A 23,838-nucleotide genomic window follows, 5' to 3' on the forward strand; every position below is an offset into this window, starting at 1 on the left:
CAGGGTAATAATTTTCTACTATTATATATAAAGCCTTACTCCAGTTATTATACATATTAGTTGTTGGGGTTTTTACAGCACCACGACGAGAAACTTGCCAAGCAATAAATTCTATTGAAAGGTTTCTTTGTGTCTTTAGGAAAAGCTTACATGAGATACTTCCCTACTTACATGTAATAAAAGGAAATAATGAGGTACACAGCACATGAGTAACCATTAACTTGTGCTATTGTGTATTTTAATGGCTTTATTATGGATAACTTTCCAAACCATACAGACTCAAACAAGTGCCTTTGCATTTCTCTGAATCTATCCTTTAATTTACAGAAAACCTGATTCACACAGATTGTGGAATTAAATCATCACCCCAGCTGCGATGCTTTAAGTTTCCCAAACCTTTGTGAATCATTGTGTGGTTTTGAACAGCTTGGTTGTTGTGACGTAAGTATTTTTGTAATTGATCAAATATGTTTAGGATTGGTTGGTTTATATTTTTAACAAAAAAAAAGTCGTTTTAAGAAGAATTTATTTAATTTTTAGGAAATTGAATTAATCTTGTTTTTAAGTCATGATTTCCTTTTTGTATTTCCAACTAATTGCAGCACAGGAATTATTTTGATTTTTCTCTCAGACATTACAGCTTTGTTGGGCTTTGGATATTTTTCAAAGTGTTCCTTCAAAAGCCCTAGTTTTTCCTTCTTGGCAGTTGTTAAACTACCTGCCTCCTTGTTTAATGTTCTGGGAGACAGTTCTGCCCACTTATGTCCGAGACCAAAAAAACCCCAAACTCTGATGCATCAGAATAAATAAACAGGACAGAAAGCCAAATGTGGCCATGATCAGAAGCAAAGCCACGTGTGCAGGCTTAGAGCTCAATTTGGAGCCTTTCTGCATTTCAGTTCTAGGAGAGGAATGATGAGTCAGTGCTGCCAGGGCTGCTTGGCCACAATTAATGGGTTTGCAGCTGGCACTGGGTGTCCTTGAGAGCCAGAGAGCTTGAGGAACCCTTACTAAAACAGGGGGGGTCCGGTCACGTAACCCCACAAACCTTGTTCTGTAGTGACTAAAACTTCCTGAATGTCTAAGTTTCATTCAAATTTCTAGAGGACAGAAAGCTAAATTGGATACAGAGGCCCCTTCAAGTGCACTAACTAGGTGCAACCTGGCCCTGGAGATGCAAGTGCACCGTGTAGGCTCTGTGGTTACCCTGGATCAATCTTGGCACAGGGAGGGTTTCTGTGTTTGCAGAGGCTGTGGGGGCTGAGGAGAGGCACAGAACACCAGGGATCCTGATGCTCCCATAGCAGCAAAGCTGTAGGGTTCTGGCACTGGGACACAGGTGCCCTGTTGGACCTGAGCTGTGTTCCACGTTTCTGGGGAGAGAAAAGACGAAAAAACGAAAGCACCATCCTCAGCCACAGACTGGCTTCAGCCCAGTTTGGGCTTTTCAGTGGTGCCCTGTGGCAGCCTGGGTAGCTCTGTAAGTGAGCAGACATGGACTGATGCACAGTCTGTACACCGCTCTTTAAGCCTAACTTGCAATGGTTTGTAAATGAGACTTTTTTTTTTTAGTTAGTTTTTCCTTACTGTTCTCCCAGACCTCCATGGGACACTTTTCAGGAGCTCAGCTCCAACAGGCCTGCTTGGCACAAACTAGGAGCACCGGGCCCCTTGCAGGATGTGTCTCTCCCAGGAATCATCACTACACTGGGAAGTGCAGCCCAGTGGGGCCAAGGCCACAGTGACAGGAACCAAACTGCTGCATATGACCCCTGTTCCACTGGAAGCTGCTTGGTTTTCTTCACTTACACGTGGGCTATTTTAATGTCACAGTGACTGAGATGTCACTGCTTTGTTAAAATCCCTCTCAGGCATGTTAAGAATGCAGTATCAGGGAGCCCAATGGTGTTAAGAAATGACAGTACACTTGTTTCCAGTTTTTAATGCTTTCTTGTAAAACTGAAAATACAAAACCAGCTGAGCAAATGTAGATCTTTATATACATGAGGTCTGTGATTAAAAAAATCCTTTTAGTTAAAAAAAAAAAAAAAGAAAAAAGAGAAGACTGAGCCAACAAGTTAAATGAAAACTGATTAAAGGGAACAACATTCTCAAATTGAAACATACTTTCCAAGAAGAAAAACCTCTTCTTTACAAGTTTATTATATAACTTACATTTACACTTTACTGAGAGAACTTACAAAACAAGCTGCTTGAAATGCTCCTCATTCCCTTAAAGCATGAATTTCAAAGTGCCACAGCAAAGGAACAGGTTCCAATATTATTTTATACAGACTATTCATGTATAAAATGGTTTGGTAAATGTGAGGTGTTCATTTAAATGAGCACACATAGGGATACAGACTAAATAAAAGTACTTGAACAACACCTTTGTTATTACATACGCAGTTATAGGTACAATAAAGGAAACAAGGCCAGCACTGCTCTTAGGTATCTGTGTAGATGGAAGGAATGTGATTCAAGCAGTGATCAAAGGCGCTGTTCTGGAAGAATCCATTTTCATCCGTTCCATTGGAGACCATGTCTTCAGATACACACTGTGCTTCAGAGATCCCCTCATAGCCTGGAAGAGTGACAAGGGCATGGACATGAGTTAGTGCCACGGTGCATGTGAGGAGGGCAACACAGCTTTGGCCTGGGATCACACGGGACAGGACATTAAGGAAAGCATTAGCATTAATGCTTTCAGCATTAAGCACAGCATTAAGGGAAGACAACAGTGGTCAGCATCAAAGCCTTGCCCAGGAGATGCACAAACTTCAGTGGGTGTTTGTGTCATCGTGGCTGGTGCTCCCATTCATTTCTGTGGAAAGCTGTGCACTTGCAAGTGAAGTGCAAGTATCAGAGCATGGCTCTCTTGGGACTCACAGTCATTATCTGAATAGGACATCAAAACAGTGAGAGGGCAACGATCCTTCTAAGTGTGCACTAAAGTGACGCAGTCCTCTTGGTTTGTGTCCTTCCTTCTAATAGCACTCCGAAAAAATATTCCATGTGTCTCCCAGATGCTCTTAAGACCCAGAAGAAATCTGGATCCTACATTTACTGGCTCTCCACATAGTGCAGGCCTGAGGAAGCATGGCTGGGGCAGGTCAGGCTCACAGGACACATGGAAGGAGCTGTGAACCTCAGCCCATCAAAGCCCACCAGCCCCTTCCCAGGCCAAGCTGGCTGCTGCTTGCCAGGCTACCACAAAGCCATGGTGGTGAGGAAGAATTTCTCTTTCTTTCATAATGCCAAACCTCCACAGCTATTACAAACCTCCTGAGCTGTACATCCCTGTGGAAATGAGCAGGTTTGCTGTGCTACCAGATGCTATGGCAGCTGGAGTCTAAAACAAAGATTTGTGTACCCCAAAGGACATGAAAATTATGACCCACTATAACCAGCTTTTGCAACTGGCCAGTCATGCACATGGTCATTTTACTGCAGTCCAGCTCCTCCTTACTTCTCCTCTGCTGTGTTTGCCCCCTTACCTTCACACCCTTTATATATATTCTGATTTCCCTTGTACAACCTGATTTGGGTTTTGTCTTTAGAAAAGCATCTGTGTGAACTTCAGCACAACGTTCTGACCCTTGGACTGAGCTCCCAGGGATGCCAAAGCCCACCTACCACAACTGGAATAAGCAGCAGCAGCAGCATCGTCAGCTGAGGGAGCACATGGAAAAAGATGCAGTTTAGCAAATGCCTCTGCCTGTGTGCCTCACATAGAAAGTCAAGCCCTTACACAGAGTGGCAACTCCATGTGGGGATGGCCGATCCTCATGGTTGAAGCACTGGACCTGGCTCCATTCTCTGCTCCACAGAGGGGTCTGTGGGGCTATTGGGAAATCACTGCTTTTCTGTGCCTCAGTGGAAAATGAGGCAATTCCTTCTCTTTAGCTTTCCCCTTGTCTCTTCCACCTGCCCACACCTCTGCAAGGTGGGGCTGAGCCAACACATCTGGGTGGGGCTGAGCCAAACACTGCCCAGGCTCCACAGGGGCCTCAAGGCCATGTGGCACCACACCAGCAGCCAGGGACAGATGCCTCCTACACAGCCAGTCCTGGCTGCAGGAAAACCTGTCCACTTAATTGTGGCTACTTTACTGTTAGGTATGTTTTTATTATTTGAGATCAAATTCTCTACTTACTTACATTTCTGCATTTTCCAAGACTTATTAATTTACTGTTGGTTTACAGGTCAGATTCTGCTGTCTGCAGAAATCTGGCACACAGTGAATGTCCAGAGGTTCTGGAGGACGACCTCGGCGTGTTTATCTATGTCGGGCCAAGTGGAGTGACCAGTATTTTGGTAAGTTTTGCAAGTGTTTATGTTATGCTAATTTCTATTTGATGAGCCTGTATACAGGGTGGATACACAACCACAGATGGGTAAAACCCAAGATAAGCATACACCCCAGAAATCATTATTAGATTCCAGATAGAGTAAACTATCCAAAGTCCTGAACAGAAAATAAAAATTTATTGACTGTTAATGTGATTCATGGAACAGCTGTTTGCCAGTCACATTTGGCATTCCTGTGAGATGAGATCTCATTTAATATTAATGGTGCTATAAAAGCCTGAAAAAAATTAATGCACAGCCTTGATGAATTTTACAAACCTGAATGGTTCTATTTTACCCACTAAAAGATGAGATGAGATGAGATTTATATATTTCATATATGTTTATGTTTCAGCCTTTTAAGTATTTGCATGGCTCAATAACCACTCTAAAAACAAAAATACTAAACAGAAACATTTCATGATAGTTTAGGCCTAGACAGAAAAATCAACTGTTGTTGAAGTTGGTGTCTTGCCACAGTATTATTCTTTTACTGCAATTTCTTTTGGAAAGTTTATTTAGTCTGTTCTTTAAATATTGCAGGCTGTCAATCTAAACTTGAAATTTGATGTTAACATGAAAAAAACCTATGTTTTAGTAACATCAAACTTATGAGTAACACTAAAGAATTCAAAGTTGAAGCTGAAACTTCATCTTAAACATTTCCCTTGTGTTGGTTACTGATGCATGCACTTCCCAGAATGGAACAGCAGACAAATGCGTGCACACTCACTCTGAACAGAGTCTCCTTTAATAGAAAACAAACAGGAAAGTCAACTCTAATTTTGTGGTCTGACTCACGCCCCAATTCAAAAAGCACTTAAACATATGTTTTCAGTATCGTTCTTAACCGAGGTGCCCTCCTGAGTGCAGACATGAAGAGAACTTTCTTGGACATATGTAAGTAAAGATTGCAGCAAATGGTTGTGTTTCATGGCTCTGACAATACTCATGTTTTGTTTGATTTCAGCAATTCTGTCAATTCTTAATTTTAAAGGTAGAAAAAAAATGAATACCAAAATATTGCAGTACTATAGTAATGTTGCCATTATAACTTTGACCAGATTTTAAAAGCCTGCTGAGCACACCTGAGATGTGCAATGAACAGACCATACAAAAAATGTGGGAAGTGTTTTGTCAGCTCTCTTGAAGGCAGGTGTTGCCTATGACATCCAGCAGAATGGAAAAGACTTTGTCTATCAGTCAAATACAGCAGGATTAAATAAAAAAAATTGCTTTCTTTCTGGGGTTTTTATAGATGAAAATGAATTTCAGGGCTATTTTTTATACAAACACATTTTTGTCTTAACACTGAGTATTAAATGTGTTCTTTCCCCCTCCTGCTACAAATATCATATGGATAATTCTTTATAGGTGGAATAAATTACCTGTTGAAGCTAAAGGTGCATTGAGTATGTGATAGCCATTCTGCCTCAGAGGATTGAAGCAATGGGATTCCCCTGTGAGCACATCACTGCTGACAGACTGGTCCATTGTTCTGTAGCAATCTCCATAGTGGAAACAGTTTTGTATGGAGTGAAAGCTGCCTTGGTAACCTGAAAGCAGATATTGCACACAATTTAACCCTCCTGCAATGGTATTACCTCCACTTCTGCCACAGCATTTCATTACTGTTGGAGGGGTTTAGTTCCTCCATTTTAACTTTGGAAAAATGATCATGCTGTTCTATCAACTGCAGTAACAGAAGAGCTGCATCAGACTCCGTCCCACAAGGTGCTGTGGACTGTGATCCCCATCAAGCTAAAATCTCAAGGATGGGCTTTGTTTCAAGCAATAGATCAGCTGAACACAGTCAACAGCACCCTTGGTTCCAAGCTAAGTAGAAAGCTGTCCACTGGATCAGGTCCAGTATGCTCAGCTCCTAAGGGAATGTCTCTGTAATGAATCACTGTTAAATACAAGAATGCAGTATTTAAATGAATAGCACTGCTTTGTTTTCAGTTGAGTCTTTTCCCATTCGGTGTGTGCTGTGCACTGCTGGAGACAGCGCTGTTTATCCAAAATACCTTCGCAGGTTCCTCAAACTTCTTTCCCAGACTGCTCTTGATTCAAATGAACCCCCTTTCACTGGACACAGGGGGCCAGGTAAAGTTGGTGTGCAGGTAAAGTTGACCTGGAAGTGCAGGACTGACTCCAGATGGATGTCAGGTGAAGACTGAGCTCAGCCAGAGGCTCTTCTGCTTCTGGAAAGTGCTGACATAGATCTGTATGGTCTCTGCTTGCCTCAGTCATTCTGCTTTTGGGGCATTTTTGACTTCCGTCCCCCACATACTGAACATTTCTTAGATCCTACTTTTTTTTCCCCAAGTATTGTATTATCAGTACCCAGTTTGGTATCCGTTTGGGTTTTGCCATCAAAGGTTGTGAATGAGTTGTAGACAACAAAAGAAGGTATTTAAGAGTAAAGGACATATGAATTGCTGAGGAAGTAATTTTACAAGTTGTGCCAACATCCTAAAAGAAATTGTAATTTGTTCCCATAAGGATGACCTCAAAGTATATCAATATTTAAACCAACCATGGCCTGATTTAATTCTCTTTCTTCCTCCTGCCTCAATAACCTCTTCCTGATTGCAGGTGCATTGCACACTAACGGCACATTTCTATCAGCTACCCCTTTTCCTACCTTCCCTGGAATAATGCTCCTTCCCTTAAAGGCAGCTGAAGTCAACCAAATTAGGCTTAAACTCTAGCAGAAAGTGCTTCAGGATTTTCCTCTAACTGCCAGAAAAAATACGGAGCTGTTGTCTTTCTTCCCTCAGTCCTACTCAGACTGAAACATTTCCTCAGGAACTCCTGCAGCAGTTCAGTGTATCCCAGTCACAGCCGCATTTCCCCGTTTCCAGCTGACAGCTTGGCCCCACTCACAGCAGAGACTTGCCCTGCTGGGCTGCTTGTGCAGCTCTTCAGTCTGTTTGTTCAGAAATTAAATCCCTGTGCCTGTCCCCAGAGTACCTGGGGCTGTATGGGGTGGAATGTGTCCCTTACAATTTATGCCATGTACAAGCCCTCTCCTGTTCAGTAAGATCTCCCATACTTCTCTACGTTTTCCCTCCACTACTGAAGTCTGACCAAGCAATACCAGGCAAAACTTGGGGTCTGGTCACTTCATATTTCCTCAAGTGGCAGTAAGTAAGGCCAAGTGAGGCAATTGTTGAGTAGAAATGCAATAAACTCACTGAGTGGTGAAAGATTTGCTTTGAAGTTTCCCAGTTTAATATGTGCTTTGGCAGAATCTGCAAGGATTAGATGATTAATTTCTTGAGACCGTATGATGCACTACAAAATACCTAAATTGTTGAAGTCTATGATTAGTGAAGTCCTAATGGATGACTCTTAGATAAAGACACTACACACTCTGTACTGTACTATGGCTGCTCATATTTGCTACTATGGAGAAGGTGGCCCAAAAATTTGGAAATCTGAGCATTAAATGATGCATGTCCTTCCTTGGAATAAACAGACAGCCATCTCTATTTACTGCCTGGAGAGTCTGGCTCAAAGAACCAAGGAGCTCTTATGAGAGGTAGCACAGCCCTCTTTTGATGTGGTTTTAGGTACAGTGCTTTACTGATCGGCTCTGATAATTATCCTGACTTTCTGTTTACAAAACACAAACTCCTTGCTGTAAGCCTTCTAAAAATACATCCTTTTGAGATGAGCAGTGAAAAAAAGAGACACTTGGCTTCAAAGGAGGCACAACTGGTTGCAGAGAGCACTCAGATGCATTGCTAGAGAAAAAAAAATGAACTTTTTCCAGAATGCCTGCTATAGACATCACTCCTAGGGAAGGCATGACAGGTATTTTCTCTGTCCCTGTAACTGCTGTCCTTCACTTGTTCTCCCAGGCTTGCCTTTGTAACATCAATTAAATATTTTCATGATCTACAGGGCTGGCACAGTGGCTTAGAAAAGCAGAGCGCAGCCAAGCATGACAGAACTGGATTGAGAGTAGTTGGATCCAGGGTTTTCCCAAGACCTGTGGGGAAAGGTTATTTTGAAGTATTTTAAGTTACACTGTCTGGAAATACCTGAAGCAGAGAACTGCCTCAGAATCAGAGTCTGGAAAAGAACTGCCATAAGCAATGAAATCCTCTTTTTGGATTGCAGTATCTATGCCTCAGCACCACTGTGTGATAATCTGAGAAGGCAGAGGAAAAAGTGTTCCTGGAACCACCCAGTGAAGAGATGGATGTAGGAAAATCCTGGTGTTACTGCACCACTGAGTTCACTGGGACCTGATTTCTGCCAAGTGCTTCCCAAAGAAAATACAGAGAAATGCACCTTCCCTGTTGTAATATGCCTGCAGGTGGGATAAATGCGGGTAGAAAACTAAAGAAGAAACATGGAGTGAGGAAGGGAAAGGGTACAGCAGGAACACAGGTCAGGCAGAACAAATCAGGACACTAAAAATGGGATTTCTGACCCTTTGGGTTCATGGCATTTAGTTGTGGTTCCTTTAGATTTCTTGAAATGCTTCAAAGAGAAAATATGAGGAATTAAAATATTATTAAAATCCCATAACCAAGTGTTCAATTAACAACCACATATGGTTGATCAGAGTAAACTAAACAGGGAACATTTTTTACAAGTTCTTAAAAAAGAGTCCCTTCAGGGGTTAAAATACAAAGTAGGCAAGGAGGCTGGTCCAGTGCAGACATCCCTTCTCCTTCTAGAGTGCAAATCTGTAGTACCAACTTGGCAATAAGTGTTTCACCAATATTTTTTTTGCCACATGGATTTCAGGTTTTCCTTCAGTTTTGATTTAAATCAAAAATTTTCTGGGGTTATTTTCACATGAAGAATTTACTAAATGCCCTGTCAGTTTAAATGATCACTGTTAAGTGTTTTATGTACAGTAGATGTAGAAATATAACAGTTCATAAAGGAATAAACTGAGTTCCAAACATAACATTTAGTTAAATTTTGCTTTGAAATAATTTGTGGCAGAAAAGCTGCACTTAGCCACTTCACACAGTGCACTGGCTGCCTCTGCTTCTCTAAGGCACAGCCTAGAAAACTTCAAGCAGCTTTAAAATGAATGATGTAATGAGCAAATAATTGGAATATGCCTAATAAATGCCATCTTGTTATGTCATGTCATTTACATGTATTTGCAAATAAATCTCAGCTTTTCAAATTCCATAAAATTTCTGACAAGAAATCATGTCAGGTATAAATAACTACAGGATTCCATTGCCTGCCAAATTCTTTCAGCATGTAATAATTTCCATGTGATCTTACTACAGCTAGGTTTAAACATATAAATAATGTCAGCTTGTTCTTTCATTATCAATATTTCTGCTACCAGCCTGACAAAGCTGCCATCTCCTAAAAATTCCACAATGTTTATGTGCTTCTGTACAGATGCCTGGTTCTACACTAGCCTTATGTGGTGTACCTTTTTTTGGCAAAAACTCAAAACTCCCAAATTATTACAGATTCCATTAGAAAAATGTGCTATTAATGAACTGCGAGGCAAAAAAAAATGTAGAGCAAGTACAGCTAAGTACAGGTTACAGATAATTGGTTTCAAAGGCTGCTAATAAAAACTGATTTTGGAATGACCATTTCCATAATGAATTTATAATAATACTTCAACATTTGGCCAAAGTGGAAAATTATTGCTTTTTCAAAACCACATGACATAACACTTAGAAAGCAACAATTCATTCAAAGGGAAATGTGGTTTTCTTAAGGAATAAAGTCAATTTATTTAAGTGGTTCAAAACTTGTTCTGTCTATGCATTTGTTTCTGCCATAGTAATGAGCTGCTAAACTTTCCTCTTGTGGCTTGTAGTTATTTAGCTCATTATAGCAACATAATCATATATCATTATATGCTATCATAAATCTGCCACTTTTCCCTTACAGAGTTAATCTTTTTAAATTGAATAATCTGTTGAGCATCAGGTTGAGTTAGTTTTTCCTTCAGCACAAATCATTAAATATAATATGCTTTAACTTTTCAGACTAAGCCTGTCCAACCAAAGAGCAAAAGCACTACTCAGAGAACGGGGGACAGAGGGAACTGCTGGGATACCCAACCCCATTCCAGCTGAGAGCTGCTCATGGGTTTGTGCTCAGGCTCTTGCAAGCAGACAGATGTCCTGCACACTTCTTTATTGGGAATATTTACCACCCTTTAGCAGCTCACCATCTGGATTGCATAACAGATTTCTGAAATATGCAAGCTCCTGTTACTGGAAGAATCTGTGATAATAACATCTCTTGCTAATTTGTGCCTCAAAAATTTCAGGAACATTAATTAGTTCCCACAGCAGAACTCCAGAATAGGTATTTAAGCTCCCAATTAAAAAGGCTGAGCAATTTAGAACAAAAAATGTTTTAAATTAAGCTGTGGGACAGCTGCTTACTGCTCCCATTCCTGTCCTCAAATCCCACAGGCACTCTACAGTTGTACAGAGTGCATTTACATATTATTATATAATGTAACACAAACCAAAAAGCCAAATAATAAATAGAAAAGTGCGTTTTTTTCTTTGTCTAATTTCATGTCTTGTGCATTTCTATGAGTGGACTGAGCAGGACACTGCCAAGGTGTGCCTCAGCCCATGTATTTTGGGACTGGATGGCTCTTACAGGGTCACTCTCCAGGCTGGATGACCAGCCAGGAGAGGTGCATGGCCAGCAGCCTTCTACTGAAGAACCTGCATAAATGCAATAAATCTGCTGTTGGGACAGCTTTCCCCATTATGACAACGTATCACAGCATGGACCTGTCTGAAAATTTCCATCTGTATGTACACCAATCCAGTTTAAAAACTGGAGTTCCCACTGCAATTAGTATTAGCCAAATATGAAAAACGAAAATTAACTCTTTCTCTCCAGCTAGGAATTAGAAAAGTTGCAAAAAACAGGAAGAGGGAAGAGTTACCTTGAGATCCCTGCTGTACAGACTGGTTGGGAAATGGGGTGTATGGTGCATTTGGTATCCCAGAAAACTGCTGCCCGTTGGGTGACTGGCTGTGGGATGATGGAGAGCCATGTTTCTGCAAGAGGGAGGGTGAAACTAAAGCTTTCAGGGGGCTGACAAGTGGAGAGATTATGTTGGGAGCAAGCCTAGAAAAAGAAAAAACAGAAAAACTTCACATATCACATCATAACATGGGAAAATGAAATATTGAATGAACTATTTCTATAATGGCCAAATTATAGAGAAGTCTGTTTTGCAGGTACAAATTATATTGGAAAAAAAAAAAGGACAACAATGCAGTGCTACCTTCAGATATTTGCTAGGAGGAAAGAGAGTTAGACAAGGAATTCTTTTCCTTTATACTGACTTCCTGTACGCGTCATAATGACAGGATCAGAATGACAACACTCCTCAGTGAACAACCTAAACACAGCTCAGTTTAATTTAGAATTTTGTGAGCTGAGATGCATGTCCAGAAACAGAAGTGGAAAATGTAGTCAGAATGAGTAAATGCAAGTAAATTGTTTAAGTGCCTTCGTAGCTGTAACAGGGTAAAGCTGTAACAGGGTCAAGCTGCAGCCAAGACAAAGAAAAGCCTTAGTTTCACTCTGAAGATGAGCAAAGAGTGCTTCTCGTACAGCTGTGACAAGGGGCCCTGTGCTCCACAGCCCAGTGGTGCCCTGTCAAATAGCACAGGCAGCATAGGGAGTTCTCAATACACTCTGCCGCCTCTGGAACTTTTACTAAACCTAAGAAGCATCTCTTTGAGCAGCACCAGAACCTTCAGATGATGCAAAATCCACCTCACTGTCTGACAGCCACCCTGCGGAAACTTCCCAGCTACAGGCCCCGAGGCAGAGAAATAAACAACCTCTGCAGGTTGTAATAGATGTCACCAAACTGGAAAAAAATACCAAGTACAAACCACTGGAGGCAGACAAAGAATTAACTAAATAAAAACTTCAGTCTCTCACTTGTGTCTCCTCTACCCCTGCACAAGCTGTTCAAACACCATAAACCATCATTTCGCACAACTACGTCTTGGAGCAGTTGGATTGACCTTGGGAGTGAGGCTGTGCTCGACTGAGGGCTAAGCACTACATGGGAGTGTGCAAGAAGTAAACACAGGGAACTGTGAATTAATGGTGACAACAGCTTAGCCAAATTTAACACGGGAGGCAGAGAAACACTGCCGAAAGCTGTCACAGTGATGCTCTAAATATTAAAAGGGGTTTAAATCAACTGATCTAAGCCTAGCCTAATCTGAAGTAATTCTATGTCCCAAAAGAAGGAAACGACCTATAATACAAACCACAGAGACTGAATATCCCCAAACTAAACTGAAAAATTAAACTAGTATTGCTGGACGGGTGAAGGCAAGGATGTTTTTGACTCAAATACACAAGAACCAGAAAACAATTTTTTTTCTGAGAAAGATACCCACCCCCAGGAAGTGCTGACCAGTAATATGTAAAATAAGGAGGACTAAAGTCGAATTCTAAGAACCAACATGTAAAGAGAAAAATATCTTATTTGTTCTGGTTTGGAAAAGGCCTGGGGCTGCAGGGGTGCCAAAAAGGGACCGGGGGGTGCTGGGGCGACCTGTGGTCCCTTCAGGTCAGGGACAAAACGCTCTCTGGAGCCCGCGCTGCTGAGGAGCAGATGCAGGAGGAAACACCGAGTTTATTTGCTCAGCAGCAGCCAAACGCCAGGCCCAGCTCCCCTGAGGCCGCAGCTTTTCCTCAGAGGGCTCAGTGGGGCCGCGGTCGGGCTCAGGAAGCCGTCGTGAGCCGCGTTCCCTGCGGGCGCTCTGCGGGCCCGCCTGTGCCGAGCGGCGGCTCCCAGCCAAGGCTGCCCCAGCACACGGGAGCCCTCGCTCCGGCTCTGCCGAGGCTGCGGCACAGCCCGGCCACGAGCAGGGACTGCAGCCCAGCCACCGGCCCCTCCTCCGGCACACAGGGACAGAGACAGCGTCCTCCACGCGCCAGCAACGCTCTTAGAAGCCTGGAAATGCTTCTATCTGAAGAGATTAAAAAGATTGCAGTTGTTTTCGTTGGAAAGATAATAACTAAAGAGCTCATGATAGTGACATTTATATGGGTAATGACCACACACATATTTAAAAGAGAAACAAAAGACGTACTAAAAACTCCAATGCCGGGATGAGCCAGAAACCACTCTGAATAGGGGAGGGAAATGCTTCTGGGGAGCGAGTCCTATGCAATTGCCTGTGTTGGGTTTCCTCTGCCTGCTCTTGGAATGTCTTGTCGTGGCTACTGCTGGGAAACGCAGCACCCCATAGAGACCTGCCGGGCTGCTCCGAGTGCTTTGTCAGGATGGGCCATCGTGTTTCTAAATTCTATGCAACCATGTTGCTTGTCAAACAAAAATGGTACACTTAGGTATCCAGCTGAGGGAATACTGAAAACCCCAGCTTCCCTACCCAGTTTAACTACTCCCAGAGGCTACTTAAATCTTAACCATGGGAGAAGAATTTTAAGTTTTTATTGTTATTTTTAAAGCAGTGCTTGTCCCCACTCACACTCTTGCATTCCTGTTTTTCCTGTGTGTGAGCTCAACAGTTGTGAGAGGGTTCGTGCTTCGAAACCTTTGAGATGAGTGGTTAAGGGCGGTGAGGTCCCCTGCAAGGCCAGAGGGGTGCAGGCCCTGCTCCAGCTGGGAATGCTGAGCAGTGTGTGGAGCTGCCAGCTCGCTGCTCCCGCTGGGCACGGCTGCCCCGGTGCTGGAGCTCAGCAAACATTGCTGGCTGTGGGCAGCAGTATCCTAGGAGCAGGAACCTGAGCTGAAACCCTGACAGCTCCGGGGAACACTTGAGCATTGCTGCCTCCTCTGCATCAAGAGAGTTTCACAAAGTTGAGCACTTCACCGTAAAAATCCGCTACGTTCTGCTCCATCTCCCCCAAACGGGGAATTTAATGTGTTTCCTGTAAGTTAAGACACAGTTTTCAGCTAGGAAAGAACTTTGCTCAGCAGAAAGATCTGGCTATGTTAGCACAAGTGGCCAACATGGGGATCTGTGTCCTTAAAATATTCATCACAATCCTCACAGCTCAAGCTGGTCCCTAAAATATTACCCTCTGTGTGTGTGTGCATGTGTGAATGTGCTCTGGCACGCTCAAGGGGAGATTTTCGTCAGCGAAACTGTCCAGTCCCCAGAGCTGTGTTTTTAGTTCTCCTAAATATCTGCCTGCTGATTAGGTTGCTGTGATACTCAGGTTGTTAAAAGAGAGGGGGAATCATTCCTGATACAAATTAAACAGATAATGCATTAGAGCCTAAAAGGTGATGCCTTCTGTGTGGAAGGTGAAACACTGAACAACTTACAGCAGGAACTCAGCTGGATACACTAAAATTCCCAGGCAGTAGCTCAGGCATGTGTGTTTCAATAACTAATAGCCTGCACATTTCCTGTTAATACTGTACTACAACCACAGTTTGCTTTGGTTTGGATAGTAATAATAAATATATACCATATATTTTACCTTAATTGTAACTTGCATAATTCAGTAAATTTGCAGGTCCTTTGGGGCCTTTTAATATATATCTGTGCCTATATATAGCTATATATAAAGATATAAATACTCTCACAGGCATGAAAAAAAAATCCTTATCCTTCCTTAATTCATTACATTTGAGGGCTCCTGGCTCTATGTAATATTTCTGTTCAGGGCCATACAAGGGTGTGATGGGGGAGCCAGCCTCCTCTCCACCCTGTCCAAGACACGGGAGCAACAGGACACGCACCCCGGAGAGAAGGAGCTTGGCTGGAAACAAAAGGAACATTTTGCTCACACAGCATGCCCTGGCCTGTACCATCCACAGCCACAGGAGCCATAGAATCAAACAAAATACCTATTTTTTTACAAAGGGACTGAATAATTTAATGGCCAAAACCAACATCTCCACGCTAAGCGAGGGGTAATCACATCTTGTGCTTCAGGATGTGAAGTGATTGCCCAGGGAGGCAGAGAGGAATTCTGCTCTCTTCACTCACCACACAGCTCAGGGTGACTGACCATGCACTGGGGGCCTTTTCCAGTTTCCCCTGAAGCACCACTGTAGGATGGTGCCGGAGATGGAATTCCTGTCTGATTTCAGGTGGGATTGCAGGGCCAACACTTCCTCTGAGGGGCATCAGCAGGCAATCAAGGAAAAGGACTACTCAGAAAAATCTAACGTGATTCATACACACAACCAAAAAGAAACTTTGGGAATTACTGAGCCTAACTGAGTAACCACCTTGTCTATGGCACTGAACACATTCCTGCACCAACACTGCCTGAAAATACCCAGCTCCACAGCCCTTCCCACAGCAACTCCTGCAGTCAAGTGGGATTCTACCCACAAAGAATCATGAAACCAAGTGTCAGTCATGGCCAACAAACCAGTTCCTCAGCTCTGCTGGAAATCATTTGTCACTCACATGAATATGAATGCTCAGAAATCTTGGTCCTAACAGAAGGACTTTTTAAAAAGGAAAACTAGAAGTTGAAACATAGAAAAGACTGATCTTTCTCTCACTTTTTAAGTGCACATCTTTAGGAATCTCGAACAGAAATCCCAGTAAAACTTTTTATTTGAACTTTTTTGTGATCATGCTTTAACCATGTATTTTGAAAGGTGTTAGTTTATATTAAATTTTAAGTAAGGCCTGTGTGAGGGGACTACCTGAGCTATCAGTGACCTACAGAAAACACACCTAAAGGCTACAAGTACCATGACTGCTTCAGAATTATTGATCCTGTCTGCACTCTCGGCCTCCCCAGGCAGGCAGGGGTGTTTAATGATCTCTGTATCCTCACAATGCACACCAAATGTCCTGTTCCAGTATAAGTGCAACATAAAGAACCAAAAAATAAATACAGATGGACATGGATTGTTCTGAGATTTCCATCACAATGTCTGGATGGGTGTTTTCTATATTCACCCACAGTGCTTAGTCTGAGGAAGAAATAGATTTGCCCTCTGCTTTAGTCTTTGTTTAATATCAGCTCCAGGACAAATTAACAGAGTAAGAAATTATAAAGCTTCTTTCAAGATAAAAGAGCTTGACTAGACCTTGACTGTCAAACACTACACACAGTATACTTAGTGGAACTGAAAATTGAAAAATAATGAAAATAAATTCAAACTAAGACTTTTGAATTATAAATAGGAATGAAGTATAACTGCAAATGGAAATATGTAAGACAGGGATGTTTCCAATATGAAAACTGTCTGGGTTTGTTTTTATCTTTAATGGTGTGATGGCTTGATTGACAGATTCCTCAGCTAGACAAAGAACCTCAACCCATATCCCATTGAGTTCAGTGGAAACGGGACCAAATCCAGACTGAAAAACATCTGTCCTTTATGTCAAATAATTTTTTGTATATTTTGGGTTATAAGACCATTCTGTAACTGTTCCATCCACAGCAGTATTGCCAGATTGAACAAGCCTGACTTTTGAGAATTATAACTCGGATTAACATGAAGAAAAATAGCTAATAAAGCAACAGAGTAAGAAGCACAAACCAAAGCAGCTCCACATTTTATCTTGAAGTGCAGCACTGCAGCCACTTACAGGAACTGAGAGTTTCCATGAGATGAGGTTCTCCCATAAAACCCAGCACACCAACCAGTTCATTCATAAAATCCCTCCCCCAAGCATTATAGTCACTGATATTGTGAGAAAGTCCAATTCAGTTCCAGGACCAGGAGATTATTTTTTTTAATGGAAAAAAAAGTTAACACGGATTTTCATCTCTTCCCATAATATTAAAAATGATGTGTAAAGCTCTGCTAATCAGGTCCCTGGATAGAGCCCAATCTCTGGCCACGTGTTTCTGTTCTGGGTCTTGCCCTACGGGAATTTCTGTCAGCACATGCTCAGGAAACAGTTACACCGTTCACTCTTTTGGACTTTTTCTAAGACAGACTCTATCTGAAGTTTGGTGAACCTTTGCACTAATCACTGCCAGGTGCCTCTGGCTACGTTTCTGGAATGCAAGGAATCTTTTCCTTCTCTCCCTCCTTCTTCCTTTCTCCTCTTCTCCCCCTCTCTCCCTGATATATAATAAATGCTTCAACACAGATCACCTTGCTGAGCATCACTGCATTTCTTACCTTTTCCTATGAACAATGAGCACAAGTCCCAGGGCTGTGACACAGGGCTGTGACTCCAAGGTATGACACTGTGCCTCTGGTTTTCCCTCCTCTGGCCAGACTCATGGCCAGCAAGGGGAGACTTGGGCTCTATCCCTGCTCTGCTGCTGCTGCAGCCTGTGACACACCTGTGTGTGACATCCTGAAGTAGAGCCGAGGCAATGGCAGCCTTTTTCTGGCTTTTACACAAATACAAAATACTAATTTTCACTCAGAATGCTGCCTTGGATTAGCTGGATCCAGTTCTGCACCTTCCCTCACTCACACTCTGAGCCAAGTCCACAAGTGTAGGAGCTACTCAGCTCTACGGAGTAAGAGGGGCTTAATAATATTATGGAGAACACTATCCACAGGAACTTTGATGTGAGTGAACAGTCTCAGGACATTTAACTGCTTTAGAATATTTTTAGTGATACCAATGACAGTGATATGAAAGCAATTTCATGTTCAGAATCACAGAGGAGCCCAAAGAGTCCTCTTCTGGTACACTCAGGGGTTTTCTGTGTGGGCCTTCTCTTGGGCCCAGAGGGGCTTTCTGAAATACTGAAATGCTCCTTATCTGCTCTAACAAACACACGTGCAAGTCTGATTGGGGCACAGAACATAACTCAGTGTTTGTCATGCATTTCATCATCTACACAAGCTCTCAAAACACACAAACACACTTTTCTATGTCAAATGAATATCTCTGCAATTGTTCTGACCCGAGATGTGCAATTTCTGCAGAGCAGTTCCTCACAGGGATCATTATGGGAACTGTGCCACTCCAAGAGATATCTGTATTTATAAGGGTTTGTTCAGTAACCTCTGAAATGAAGCTGATGAATCACTACAGTGGAAGCTGCTACACATGAGAGAGATTTGAAAAATTATTCTTGCTAACAATCTAGCAGGAAAAGGTACTTTGGAGTGAAAGAAAATTCTTATTAATATGGTCAAAGAAATATCAAAACATATTTAAATGAAGAGAAGTGCCTTAGGTTCAAGTGATTGCCAGGAAGTCAATTACAAAGATGTGTAATCAAACACAGAGACTGTCTACTCCAGATTAGCTGGCATGTGCTGCATGCTTGACTGATCCATCTTATTTCAGTCATTTAAGGTCATTATTCTTTGGCAAACAGGCAGCAAGATGCTTCCAGGTGCAGGTGGGTTCTGGACAGGTACTGATGTCTTCTGTTTGCCAGGTAGAACACACTACCCAAAAGTGGGAGATGTTAGAATAGCTTCATTATTTGTTACACCCTGATAAACTACTGTGTTTGGTGTATATGGTTTACATCAAATAGTTTTAAGCAGCTTTGCGTTAAAAAAACCCAGAATGTAGAAAAAATAAAGGGAAAAAAGCTTTACAGATGTTGTGTAAATTTAACTGCAGATAAACCCAGTAATGGCTAAAATCATTAACGTAATACAGAAGAGCTCTGGCTGAATCGATCTTAAATGCTTTCTGAGTTACTCTGACCATGTCCTTTAACCTCCCACCTTCTCCTTGAACTCCCTGATTTCTCACTCAGAGACAGTTTTCTTTACAGTGTCTCCTCTGGGCAGGCACCACGGCCCTTACTTTGAGAGGCACTGGTGAAGGCTCTCTCCTGAGTGTCAGTCCAGCCCTCTCAAAACCACAAATGAAACACTTGCCCACCTATTTCTGCTGATGGACAAACAATATTTACCCCAGGATCCAGAACCACATTATCCTTAAGCATGTAATTGTTGAAGTAAGCCTATGCTAATGCTAATTTTGCTTTAAGGGAAGGGGGGGAACATGTATAAGCCTGTCTGGACATGATTATAAATGAATCCTGATCACATTTTCTACAATGAGATAAATGAGTTGGGATTTGAAACCAGATGCTTTTAATTACTGATTTTCTTTGTTTCGTGGGGCTCAGCACCGCACCTGTACATTGTTCTTTCTGGACAGATGTACTGATGCCCCTTTTGCGTGCTCAGATCTATAACAGTGAGATAAATTATGATGGGTTCTTGGCTTCCTCCATTGAAAATGTTTTCAGCTGTCAGAGATACCTGTTTCTTGTTACTGGTTTTAGTGCTTTTGAAGGGAAGACTAAACCACTGACTTGTGTATTCTGTTATAAATGAAGAGTATTCTCCAATGGAATCCACAGAACATGAGGGATGTATCTCCTTGGTCTGTTAGAAAATCTGTACAGGTATTTAGTTTTCCGAAGTACTTCTAGAGAGTAAGAGTTTTTTTCCTACAAAGATTCTAACAACGGGTCAGTTCCTAGTCCACTGATTTATATGAGCTCACAAACTTAATTTAAAAGATTAATCAAGATTAATAAAAATTAGCCAAAAGTAGCTAAGACACCTAATTGTCTCTTAAAGTAATTAATGAGATTTAGGAGCACAAATGTATTTTCCTACCTGGCCTGGATCCTGGCAGCTCAAGGAGACAGCACAGGAAAGACTCTCCCCCATGTAACTCACAAGGTTTTATCCCACATTTTTAGTTTCAAGCCTAAAAATATCAGGGATTTCAAATCTGGTGTTCCCTGGTTGAGCAGAAGGGAGGCTCTGTGTACCTCGTGTTACTTTACATAAAAAGAAGTGAAGGACTAAGTTTTTAACAGAGAACTCTTTACACTGAAGTATTCCTGTGGTATTTGAAATAACAGGTGCTAAGAAGCAAGCAAACAACAACTCTAAAGTTTAAGCGCCCTGATGAAAATGTCTCTTTTTACTTGACAGTTTTTAAATCCCGTTTCTTGTGATTTTCTGTGTGGGTCAGTGTCACTTCAGGGGGGTCTGGCCCCTGGTTTGAGCTGGTTGCAGTTGGCTGGCAAAGGGAGTTGTGTGAGCCCTTCCCTCTAGCCTTGCTTAGACCTAATCCTTTATATTAAAGGCTCACCAGACTGGGCTCAGAGTCCTCATTAATCACCACCTCTGCACATTACAGATGTCTTAATCCCAGTACTTCTTCATTTACTGTTGTGTTTACAGAGCAGAAATGACCTAAATTACCACAGGAATATTAAAGAATAGTTTCACTTTCCTTTCCCTTGGAGACACATCACCCTCCCAATCAAGTCATTATTTGTCAGTGCCCCAGCTCCTGTTGGGAACAGAAGTGCTGTTTGTCACAGCAGCACAAGTGACAGAGAGCCTCAGTCACACACAGAGGGATCGTGTTCAGGTCCTACAGAGTGACCTTGTTGGGCCATTGCACTAAATTGGTGCAAATCCCAAACTTGGTGCCACCACTCAAACTCACTTAACTTCAGTCAGATCAGTTCCATTTAAGCTGATAATTTATCACACGGAATATTCTAAATTGGAATTTACAGAGATAGTCTACAAATGAAACTAAGTACATTTTTAGATGACTTGGATAATAACAGCTAAAAAAATAGTAGAGAGCAAGCCAAGTGCAACATTCGCCCAAGCTTTAATACTAAAAGCTGGTTTTCTGTCCTCACTGCTACAAATCAAAATAGACTATTTTTGCGATGGGCAGAATGAAACCCAGTTTGACATTAAACATGGCAAATGCTACAAGAAATGCTAAAATAAACCCTTGCTACCTGAAATAAAAAATAAATATACATTTTAACCTGGATCATGCCAAGCCCACTTTCTGCATGCCCAACTATTTCTCAGTCAACCACTTTTAGCTAAATTAATATCAATATAAGTAGATTTTTTTGGTGTAGCACACACTTCATTCCAGAATTTGAAAAAATGTGCTCCATATTGAATAAAGCCAGTATAAATATATTTGGTAATGAAGTCAGATTTTGTTAGAACGTTTTCAAGTGAATTAGATAATTTTGTCAAACTATTTAAATGTCTCAGCAAACCATTTGGGAAAATTGACTGCTGCACTTGGTATTGACTTTGGCAAAGAATGGTGTAACAGAGGGTTTTTTTTGTTAAAAAAAAAGAAAAAGCCTTTAAAATCAAATTCTGAATCTCATGTCAAACTTGAGTAGGCTATTTGTACTCTGCCTCATGTAGTTTTTGGCATCTTGCACATTTGATGACTCAGTAATTAGATTTCTTGATAGTCATCACTTGGTTCCTGCCACAGACTTCACGATGTGATCCCGTCTTGTCACGGTCCTGATCCACAGAGCAGGAATTCTCTGCATTTGCTCGAACCTGAGTACTGAGACAGCTGACAAATGAGGCTGAACACTCTGGGTGTGCCAGGGAGCTGCAGCAGTGCCACGGAGGGAGGCAGTGGGAGGGGTTCCCTTCCCACTGCAAACCTTGTGTACATTCCGGGAGGGGTGACACTGCCACAAGCTGGCAAAGGGGGGACAGCCCTGTAATCCACGGGCTCCAAGTGTGGGAGTATGAAGTGATTTTGCCCACTTAAATGGATGGATGCTTTAAACAAAACTGTGCTAAATGAAACTCAAGGGCTATTAAACACTAAGTTTCTGCACTTGCAATTAAGATGTCATGTATGGGCTGCATTTCAGCAGTCATGAATAATGTAAGCATAAAACATTAAATACAGCAGAAGGATCCTGGACTGGGAATGACGATGCTGAATGAAGATTATTTTGAGTTTAGAAAATGGTATTTGAGATGCTGAAAAATTCCAAGTAACTATGTCATGAAACTGGGTGCCCTGTTTTAAAGTAACTATTCAGAAATACATTCCAGCCTCCATTCCTTGATGTTTGGCTCATGGTTAGGATTCTGTTATCTCACTCCCACATATAGGATGTTTGGGCAAGGACTTTACTTAGGTACATGAGCACTGAGGTAAGAAACCAGCACTGCTGTCTCCTCCGAGAAAGAATCCACATTGCGCTAAAGCTGGAATCAGCAGGGACAATTCTGATGGAAACTCAGTGTGTCTGCAGCAGGAACTCAGGCTCAGCCCACTGATCATGGTTTTCCTGCTGGAAGGGAAGTGCTGTGCTCTGGAATGGAGACACCAGAGGCAGGAATGAGAATTCATCTGGGAGCTTCCGACCCCTCAAACTGGAAACTTGTCTGTTGCACTCACCCTGGTCAGGCCTTTGCTTTCATTTCTTATTAGCAGCACCAGAACACAAAGTGCCTTAGAAACAAATCCCCCTCCCTGACAGCCTGCTAAATCATTCCCATAGTATATCCTTACTTTATTTCATTCTTGGTTGGGATTTTTTGCCTTAATTCCCCTAGGAACCAACTCCAAGAGGAAACAGCTGAGCAACACACTGGGAGCAGTCAGAGGGAGGGATCCCACTCCCCCAGGCTCAGGCAGTCTCTTTCGGCAGGGAAAGAACAGCTCATGGACGACCTTCACTTTGGAATGTCTGTCTCTATTTCTCCTATTTGCTCTCACTGCCTTCTCTGCTAGAGAAAATTTCCTGTTTTTCTGGAGTAATTTCCAATGCCTCCTGTTGGGCACGACACTGCCACGGGAATGCATCTGCCAACAGGAAATACAAGGTTGGGAATGTGGCAGGGTAGAGGAGAAGGGCTGGGCACAGGCATTTTACAGGACAAAGACGGGGTAAGTCTGTGCATCATACTGGGAGAGGAAACTGGTACCTACTACTGGCTGAGGTCAGAAGGCTGAAGGAGCAGAGGGTACAGAAGCTCAGCCTGCTGCAGAATTCATGCCCAATTATGAAAATAAGAAGGAGTAGTTTGCTCCTAATTGAATTTCCTCAATCAGATTGTTCTCCAACCACCCCAGGTGTAATTTTCCTTACTGTGTCCCTTCCATGCCACACACACTCTGTCTTCTGCCCTTTGCTTAAAATCCTTCTGGGCTTTCCTTGCCCATATAAAAGAAAGGAAAGGTCAGTCACTGGACTAGGATGGGAAAACTCTACATTCAATTGCTGTATTTGCTAAAGGACACCAACATGTTTCTAGGGAAAGAAAATACCTTAATCTCTCTGTATCTTAAATTCCCATCAGTAAAGCCAAATCAGAGTCCTTTCCCCATCCAAAGTGCTGGGAAGTAAAACTTTAAGTATGAAGATGAATTTGCATGAGGCCAGGCACCAAAAGAATCTGAGTAAAAAGGTCAGAGCAGAGTTTTGTGGCTTGCAGAGATTCTTTACTGTTGAGAAGATGTTATGAGAGCCTTGAGCAAACGGTGCTTTAGAAATATCACACTCTGTAGCCATGCATTTGTATCCGTAGCAGTGCAATCCATACAATCAGTGGGATTAAACACTCTTCCCTGATTAGGATCTGGCTGGGTAAAGCCTGCTGCTGAGAGGTGCATTGCAGAAAACCTTATCAGAGAGCAAGGAAGTGAGAAAGCCTGTGACTCTGACACTGAGTGAGTATTACTAAGGCAAACACTGCCTGATTCCTGAGTGAGTCATAGTTCAGGTTTTACCCTTTGAGAGGTTTCTCATGTTAGCTAAAGAAAGTTCTCT

The 23,838-nt window shown here is 42.2% G+C and overlaps 1 protein-coding gene across 3 annotated transcripts in view; it reads right to left on the bottom strand.

The window, feature by feature from the left end:
- Positions 1-1,926: 1,926 nt before the first annotated feature.
- GLIS1 (GLIS family zinc finger 1) overlaps positions 1,927-23,838 on the bottom strand; it is a 181,899-nt gene continuing 159,987 nt past the window's right edge. For all 3 annotated transcript variants that reach the window (XM_042030734.1, XM_042030733.1, XM_042030732.1), the window contains exons 9-11: positions 11,270-11,454; positions 5,739-5,906; positions 1,927-2,584 (exon numbers count right to left, since the gene is read on the bottom strand). In XM_042030734.1, coding sequence (XP_041886668.1) covers positions 2,448-2,584; positions 5,739-5,906; positions 11,270-11,454 — 490 coding nt within the window. In that variant the 3' untranslated portion in view covers positions 1,927-2,447. The remainder of the gene's footprint in view (positions 2,585-5,738; positions 5,907-11,269; positions 11,455-23,838) is intronic.

The sequence above is a fragment of the Corvus kubaryi genome, unplaced genomic scaffold (assembly GCF_017639235.1).
Source record: "Corvus kubaryi isolate FWS band 111438036 unplaced genomic scaffold, C.kubaryi_AGA036_p1.0 37334, whole genome shotgun sequence".
In the NCBI taxonomy this organism is placed as follows: Eukaryota; Metazoa; Chordata; class Aves; order Passeriformes; family Corvidae; genus Corvus; species Corvus kubaryi.